General features: G+C 32.9%; 1 protein-coding gene across 1 annotated transcript; it reads right to left on the bottom strand.

The window, feature by feature from the left end:
• Positions 1-345: 345 nt before the first annotated feature.
• On the bottom strand, positions 346-2,027 carry LOC132746502 (autophagy-related protein 13-like; the record flags this gene model as incomplete). The annotated part of the gene is made up of 2 exons (XM_060735686.1): positions 346-468; positions 1,862-2,027. Coding segments are annotated over 2 exons (289 nt in total), but the record flags the coding sequence as incomplete, so codon positions are not given.
• Positions 2,028-9,795: the final 7,768 nt, after the last annotated feature.

The raw sequence follows: 9,795 nt of genomic DNA, 5'->3' as shown, positions 1-9,795 counted from the left end.
GTATTGAGCTACCGTTTACGTAGACTCCATTACAATTGACTATCCGTAAATAATATATCGTCGCGAATTTACCATTTTGGTCGTTTAAAACAAACAATTTTAAGTAAAGTACAAATGAATACGCATTGTTTACATTACGGTGCGTCATTTCAGGTATGTGACAATTCGTTACAAGTAAGCTAGTGACTGATTGGCTGAAGTGTTGACACGGATTTTCCTGTCTAAAAATAGAAATATCGGTCTGAACCTACAATTTTAGCAGAGGTAAGAAGTGAACGATAGTGGAACATTCGACCGATGCGCAGGAGAGTAGTGAGTCTCAAATGATTCTAGCTGGTTAATTAACTACTCTAAAGCTTCCGGTACTGACTGCTCCTCGTCACAGTTTGTCAATGCCGGTGCACTCTGACATTCACGATGAAACCGTCCTAAATCACTATTGGCATCTGCTCCAGCAAATGGTGTTTTCTAAATTAAGAATGAAATATCTTTTTGTGAATACAGACAAACATATTTTGAAAATATACAGCAAAAATTGCCGTTCTGGCATGAATCATATGTTAACAAACGGTCGTCATGGTAACCACATGTAGCGATTACCGCGCGCGGCCCACTTTTGTTCATTTTTACAAATAGTCACTGGTTAATAATGACGTCGCATTTTAAAGTTTACCGTGAGATTTTCACCAAACTTTGCATAATTTACGAACAATATGTTGGCGTTACGTACATGACGTGATGTTAGTGTGTGACGTCATTTAGGACTTAATCGGCCATATTGTTTAGTGCGTTTGCGTTAAAATGGCATCGGCACAACGATCTTCAATAAAATTTTGTGTTTTGAACGGGTATTCAAAGAAAGAAATAATGTTAAGATTACAAAAAGCATATAGTGATCAGGCGATGAAGAAAACAGCAATGTACAGGTGGTATGCCCGATTTCTAGGCGGCCAACAAAGCATCCATGACGACAAACGCTGAGGATTTTATGAGGGCGATAAGAAAGAAGCGGACCACGAAAATCGCCGACACGATATTTCATCACGACAACGCACCGTCTCATCGTGCGGCCGAAACATAGTACACAATCAGGAAACTCGACTTCGAAGTCCTCGAGCACCCGGCCTACAGCCCTGACCTCGCACAATGCGATTTCTTTCTGTTCCCGACACTGAAGAACGTCCTGCGGGGAGAACACTTTGATGATGTGGACGAGTTGTCCTACGCGGTGCAAGGTGCAATTTCAGAGATAAATAATGGCTCTTACTTTAATAGTTTCATGTTATGGATCAACCGTTGTGAAAAGTGTGTTTCCTTTCACGGAGAGTATTTCGAGAAGGACTAGGTGCGTGTTTTGGGTGGCTCTCATACATGCGTTGAGCGTGACGTCGTTACGACGTTGGGCCGGTTTCACTGCGATTACCTAAGAAATACTTGAAATTGTACTATTAATTTTTATCCGATTTTATTGAATTTTTTTGTACGTGTTTATTATATGTTTATTTACAAAATGTAAAGAGAACGTCAATTTCCCATGAATATTAAAAATATGGCAGCACTTTTCCGCGTATTTCTTGAACAGCCATAGTATTTATATCAAAGAATGTATGAACTTTATTTTTTTTTAAAAGAAGACTGTTAAGTGATGAACAATTCATCAGATCTCATTTCAGAAAAGTAATCTTCTAAAAAAAAGATACTATTAATTGACGATGCACACTTTCATTTTGTACATTTTTACATTTACAAGTAATATGTCATCAAGTGTGACAAAGAAAGTTTCCTCTTTCTAATCATTATGAAGGAGTTTCATTTTTATTTTCAGAAAGTAAACTTGTCAGAGAAACTTTAGATAACTTACCAACTCCACCATAACAAAGTCATCTGGTGCCGACACCTCGCTACTGGTACTTGTTTTGGACTCGCTTAGTGCAGATTCTCTTGTTTCCCGTGAACTTTCAGTTTTCGAGCTAGACATGCCTTTTGATGCTTCTAACTTTGTACAATCTGTCTTGTCCTTGTCTTGTCTGTAATTTTGATTTTTTATGTATTATTTTTTTTATCTTGTGCATTAGCCGATACCAAAAAAGAACCGCGTCAAGCGTTTAAACAAGCAATCCTTATTAAGCAACTACATACACTAGACCTTGGATGTTTCACTGTTTGTTTGTTATGGTTTTACGTCACACCGACACAGAATAGGTCATTTGGCGATGTTCCAGCTTTACTGGTGGAGGAAGACCTCAGGTGCCCTTCCGTGCATTATTTCAGTCACGAACGGGCACCTGAGTAGAACCACCGATGTTCCGTAAGCTAAATTTCAAAATGCTTTAACTAAATAGCCAACACTTTCAAGTCTAGTAAGATAGATTCATTTCGGTAAAGCATACATACACACGGGCATAGAGAAGCAATTATTTCCAAGCATTCCATGGTAAAATTCTGTAAATGATTAACGTTTAGCTAGCTAGCGACAACTGAATCTACCAAAACATCATGAATGTGACCAGTGCACATTCTGTGCAATCTGATCATATTCTGCACGGTGCTTATTTTAGAATATTCCTTAAAACTGGTTTTGTTTGATTGATTGGGTTTTATATCGCACAAACACAGTTTTGGTCATATGGAATGTTGAAAACCAAAAAAAGTGGGGGGAACCCCCCGGGGGCCCTTTTCCCCCGGGGCATTTTTTCAGGCACGGACAGGCCCCCAAGTATAAACCACCCAACTTTTCCTTTTCTGTTTAACCCGGTTTTACTTTCCCCAAAAAATGATTGTATCCAAATTTTCCCTTCCCGGCTTTAAAGAAGCTACAGCCGTAAAGGGTTTTTAAAATAAAATAAACCCCTTTTGACATCCCTAAAACTGAGGGTTTTTGCCCAAAATAAAAAAATTAAAAAAGTCTATTTTTAAGAAAATTTAAAAGTGGTCTTTTTGTAAAAAAATACCTTTTAAAATTTTGACCTGCTGTAAGAGAGTTTGGGAATAGCAAAATAAATCATCCTTTTTGTTTTTTATTGTCTGTTAAAATGTTAAAAAATGCTCCAACTCTATGACAATCTTGGTATGTGAAAGGCTTTTCTGGAGCACTGTAATTGATATACATACATTTGTATACAATTAAAGAAATATTTTGATGATTATCAGAAATGTAAAAAGAAAGTAGAAAATTAATAAACAATGCATCTATGTTATTTAATTTGATTGTGGTTGATAAAATGTAAGTCTGATGAACTTAGCTTTATCACTCACCTCAATATTTAATCTTTAACATTTTGACCTTGACATATCCTTTCATGGGTCACTACAATTTGTTTTGTTTACAATATATTTTTTTAGGATTAACTAACTCATTTGGAACTTCAGTTTATTCACATATAATAGTGTGAATTGAAACTTGCAAGGTTCTAATTTATAACAAGTCTTTTTTTTCTAAATTTTTAAAAAAAATAAAAACGGGGAGAATCAGAAAAAGGGGGGTGGTTTTAAAAGTCGGCAAAAGACACAAAGTAGGGGGTCATATGAAAAAAGTTTTTCCGGGCTTTAGTAGGGAGGGAAAAGATCTCGGGGTCCCCCTTCGGGCATATGCCGGTACAGGGGAAAAAGGAACCCCCCGGGAGCTGGAAACTTTTCCTCCTTTTAAAAAAGGGAAACCCAAAAGTTTTTCGGGGCAGAAATTAAAAACTAAAAAATTTAGTGAAAACCCAAAAGTTATTTAAAAAGGTTGGAAAAAACCCTTAAAACCACTTTAGCCAAAATGAAAAAAGACAAATCAAAAGCTTATTTAGTTTTTAATTTTCAGATAAAAATGTATGTTTTATCCAAGTTTGCCCCCAATTTCCCCCAACCCTTTTTTATCTTATAACATGAAAATTATCTTGTTTGCAATTTATAGCCATAAATCATTTACCTGGTAGCTTGTAAAGAAAATTGTCTTACAAATATGCATTGTCATTGTATCTTCCCATATCTAAGGATATCTGATCAAATTTAGTGAATCTAAGAAAAATAGTCCTTAGCAGCTTCAGCTAGTTTATATACATATAGAATAGATAAATTCTTATCATAATAATGAATTCTAAACTATCATTTCAATCAATAAAACTAAGCATATATTATGTAATATTTTATTGTAAACTTGTTTTATGTATATTCTGGGGAGAAAATCTTTCTCCAATTTTGTTTTCAATTTTCCTTAATGATTTGGTTTCTTATATGTCTACATATTGTGAAGGGTTGCAGTTTTTATCAGACCAGATAAATGAACAGTTAAGTAATGATGAAGTTGATGTATTCTTGAAGTTGTACTTATTACTCTATGCTGATGATACAGTTGTTTTCGCGGAAAGTCAAACTGGCCTTCAAACAGCACTAAACTGCATGCTTGATTATTGTAAATTATGGCATTTGACTGTTAATACCGATAAGACAAAAGTTGTTGTATTTTCTCGTGGTAAATTAAGAAATAAGCCTGTATTTTATTTCAATAATGCACCTCTAGAAGCTGTAGATGATTTTAGTTATTTAGGTGTGATATTCAACTTTAATGGTAAATTTAATAAAACAAAAAAGCACTTGACAGATCAAGCGAGGAAGGCTATGTTTAGTATATTAACTAAAATTAAGAAATTGTGTTTGCCAATTGATATTCAGTTACAGTTGTTTGATAGTATGGTTAAGCCAATATTATTGTATGGGTCGGAGGTGTGGGGATCTGAAAATAATTCTATTTGAAATTTTATAAATATATACTTAAACTTAAGATGTCAACTCCTTCGGTTATGGTTTTGGGAGAACTAGGTGCATTTCCTATTGAAAATGATATTACTTGCAGAATGTTAAATTTTTGGAGTAAATTAGTTAATGGTAAAAATGATAAAATATGTGCTTCTTTGTACCGCACTATGTATAATCTTCATGAAAAGGGTATTTTACATTGTCAGTGGATCGAGAAAGTAAAATCTACTTTGAATAATCTTGGTTGTTCTGATTTTTGGATAACTCAGAATGTTGCAAATTTTAATAATTTTAAATATGTAATAAAATCACGATTACGTGATCAGTTTTTACAAGTATGGAATAGTGATGTTTTTGATTCTGCTAAGTGTTTAAACTATAGAATATATAAAACTCAATTTAAATTAGAACATTATTTACTATGTTTACCAAGAAATTTAGCAATTGCTCTCTGTAAATTTAGATGTCTCAATTCTAATATTCCTATAGAGAAAGGTCGCTATTTTGGTATTGAAAGAGAAAATAGAACATGCTCACTTTGTAATCAGCAAGAAATAGGTGATGAATTTCATTATATTTTTAAATGTACTTATTTTAATCATGAAAGACACAGGTATATCAGTAACTATTATTCAAGGTTTCCTAGTATTTTAAATTTTCAGGCTCTTATGTGTAGCGACAACAGAAATACTTTATTTAATCTAGCCATTTTTGTCAAAGCTATAATGCTGAAATTTCAATAAGTCATCTTCCTTATTTACTTATTTACTTCATGCCATGTTTGTATTATTATTATTTGTTTTGTTGATTGTTCACTCTTATGCCCTTAAGGGCCATGAGTTTTGTTTATAAATAAAAAAAAATGAAAAGTTTGTAAGCAGGTGTAACTCTAGAAACATTTAATAATGATTTTAATGCTATGCTCATCCTAGAATAACCTTTCTGTGACATTTTAGCACCAATATCACACTGATTTATATCCAGACTTATGTACCAAAGTTCAAGCACCATCCTATCACCATTGGCAGTCCTAAGTGATAATTTCACACAGACATTTTGTGCAAGTGTTGACGTATGATTTGACACAACTTTTTTGGTTTCTGTGTGAACTTCATTATTGTTTGTAATTGCTTTGTTAAATCATAATAAACAGTCCAATTTCTATATCATATATCTCCTTTTTTAAAATAATTACAAGATTTAAAATTTCTCACAAATACTCTGTATAATTTGATATATATGAAGCAGTAAATTTCAAATATGTCTTCGACATTGGCCGGAAAACTATATTTAGATATTAAATTGTCTCTATACTGCTGATTTTTTCAACAAAACGTTTTTGAAGAAAAATCTTAACCTATTGGTAACCATGTCGTCTGCTGCGTTTGTTGGTCATTATTGTCTTATTTCTTAATGTTTTATTCATACTTGGACACAACAGCCCTTTGGACAAGACCTTTACGAGGACTAGATTAAAGTGATCTTGACTCATAAATGACATTACCTTTGTTGTAAAGTTTACTTTTCTGACATAATTGGCTATTACTGTGTTACTTACTTTTTAATTGCTTTCATACTGGGACACATCTGTCCGTTAGACAAGATCTTAAAGGAAACAAAATTCACCGTGACCTTTACTCACTTATGACCTTGACATTGAAAGTCAAATTATTGAAATTTGCTTGGTTTTTGCTATAATTGTAATTGGCTATAAATTTGGGTGTTGTTGAATGGAATGTTTTTATACAAGAGTATAAATACCTTATGGACAATGTTTAGAGAATAACAAGTACAATTTAACTTTCATTCATAATGCAGGTCGACATATTGTAATTCCACAGTTTTCTTTTTAAAATTGGCTATAACTTTGTAACTTTGTAAGTAATGGAAGTTTTTTTATACATGAGAATAGAGATGCAACGATTCGCCGACTGGTCGATTTGATCAGATTAACTGCGTTAAGATTATATTCGATCCGATTTATGTCTGCTTTAGTAAGCAATTCTGTTTTTTTGGTCTTCAAAGTGAGTGGGCCTTAACATATTTTTGAGTTGTATATCCATTATCTCAACTTACTTGACATTTTATTATTTAGGACATTAAATGGTTTATGTGGAAAACAATTTTAATTAAACAAACTATCACAGTAATATGTCATACAGACCTGACTTTTATGAACTAAAACTAAAACTAGGCTTTTTAAACACATCAACATCAGTGCTTACTTTTCAGGTGTTGCATCAAGTTAGTTGTAATTGCTGATTTCCCGCAAAATATATTTTACATTAATACCGCATAACGAAGATAATCGATAAATGTAATACAGCCAATAGAAGAGATTAAGGTAAGATTAAATTCTAAAAATGAAGTCCATGAACCCTTAATATTGTTTAAACTGTCTGAATTATCTAAATATTAGATGAATTATCTATTTGTGGTTTTTCCGTACCATTAAAACTATAAACAATTTAAAATATTAAATATATATCTTATTAAAGATGAAAACAATTTGTATCGAGCCTTTTATATTGTGTTTAATCACCAAATATTTTTAAAAAATCACAACCTAGGAATTAATACCTTTGAAATAACGATTGCAATTGCAAACAAACATCATTACGGAATACCGTTAGGCCATCGTGGTTAAACGTTAAAATACAGAGGGCGACATTGCGATAGTGCGATGACGACAATACAACAGTGCGATGACGACAATGCGACAGTGCAATGGCGACAAGGCGATAGTACGATGACGACAGAGCGATAGTGTTATCGCAATGTCGCCATCGCACTGTCGCATTGCCGTCATCGCACTGTCGCGTTGTCGTACTGTCGTCATCGCATTATCGCACTGTCGCCATCGCATTGTCGCACTGTCGTCATCGCGTTATCGCATTGTCGACTATCGCCTTCTGGTGGACGGTTCTAAATTGCTTGCGAATAAGATGGTGGTATAGAATATGGGATAATTTTACTTTTGTAAATAAATCTTTTTCTTCTTGTTTTTTTCTTTTCCTTTTTATTATTTTTTTTGTTTGTTTCTTTTCTGAATTCTAAAAATGTTTCATTAAAATTATAAATTAGTAATAAGAAACATTTTATATATAAATACTGAAAGAGTTATACATAAACGGAAAATGTAATAAATTGTGTTAGACTTTTATATACAATGTAATAGAAATGTTTCAGGTGAAAATGATCTTATGTTGACATGAGGGTGAAAAGGCGTGAAAACACGTCTTTATGGGGTAAAAGGTAAAACATATAGTAAAATATGTTGACCAGTTATACTTACAGGGAAAACAGTTGACTAATTAGATATCTAGAGAAATATGTTATTTTGCCAGCATAATGTTAGTAAATATAATAATAGATTCTACATCTCGCAAACCAATCAAACCACTGCTGAGAAACTAAAATATAAAATAAATTGCTTGTGTGGTTTTTGCCGTATTTTCTTCTTATTCTATATGGTCAGAAGATTTAACGTACGTCATGCGAAAAACTGTTGACCACTTAAACGTAAAATGAATCTGCAGATCAGTCAAACATATAGAAGAATCTGCTGACCTAAAGTTAAACTTTTAGTGCAAATTGCTGACCACTTATATTAGATATACAGAGAAAATTAAGTTCAACATACATTTCTTATTGTTTCACACTTCTAGTAAATATGATAAATTCTACATCCTACAAAACAATGAAGCCACTGATGACCAATCAAAAATATAATAGAAAAAGCAATATTTTTTTTTTATATTAAACAAAGCCAACCAGTTACATTTATTATAAACTATATTAAGAATTAAAGAGAAAACTTATGAATTAGAAATGAAATGCGTATTTTCATTTACAGCGTAAAATTTGTTCTTGACTGCAGTGAAACATATTTTCCGTATTTTCACTTGTGTCTTGCCGGACTACTTACTTCTAGATGCAGCCGATATACAAAATTTAAGGCTAAGAATATCAAATTGTATCAAGAATGTCAAAAATAGAAAAAAGTACATGCATATTATAATAGAGCAACTCATGGATATTTATTTTCATACCACTCAATAAAAATACATCCTGCATTTATAGAACAAAAAATGAATCTCCTCTATGTTCTACTGACGCATTACATATTTTTTGCATCTTTTGTTAAAATTTAATGTCAACATAACATCATTTTCATCTAAAAACTTTCGACTTTTTTTAAAGTTTCACACAGTTTATTACATTTTCGTGTATTTTATATTAAGTATTTTCCCTATCTAAGAATTTAATTCAATTAAAGTATCGATTTTGGCAATATTTGTCCCCTATTCTTTTTATATAAAATGCTACTTTTTTATTAATTTATAATTTTATTTAGACGTATTCAGTATACAAAAAAAAGAAACAAAAACAAAGAAAAAAAGAAAGAAAATAAAAAAAAAACAATAAGAAAAAAATCTTTTGACAAAAGTAAAATTATTTTCCCATATTCTATACCGTCAGCTTATTCGTCAGTAGTTTATAATCGGAAGGCGATAGTCGACAATGCGATAACGCGATGACGACAATACGATAGTGCGATGGCGACAGTGCGATAACGCGATGACGACAATGCGATAATGCGACAGTGCGATGACGACAATGCGATAGTGCGATGGCGACAGTACAATAGTACGATGGCGACAACGCGATAGTATTATCGCACTATCGTATTGTCGCCATCGCATTATCGCATTGTCGTCATCGCGTTATCGCACTATCGCCATCGCATTATCGCATTGTCACCATCGCACTATTGCATTGTCGCATTATCGTACTCTTGTCATCGCATTGTCGCATTGTCGTCATCGTACTATCGCACTGTCGTCATCGCATTGTCATATTGTCGTCATCGTATTATCGCACTGTCGCATTGTCGCCCTCTGGATAAGAAAGTTTAACCAAGATGGCCCTAACGGTATTCCGTACATTATACACAGGTATGTTTTTGAATAGTATAAAGTCAATTGATTTGAAAACGAAGTACATTTTAAAGTTTATAAAATTCCTGTTGATAGCTACTGTTTATTTATTCAG

The sequence above is a fragment of the Ruditapes philippinarum genome, unplaced genomic scaffold (assembly GCF_026571515.1).
Source record: "Ruditapes philippinarum isolate M1 unplaced genomic scaffold, ASM2657151v2 ctg22172_1_1_1_1, whole genome shotgun sequence".
In the NCBI taxonomy this organism is placed as follows: domain Eukaryota; kingdom Metazoa; phylum Mollusca; class Bivalvia; order Venerida; family Veneridae; genus Ruditapes; species Ruditapes philippinarum.
This window is presented reverse-complemented; position numbering and strand designations above follow the sequence as displayed.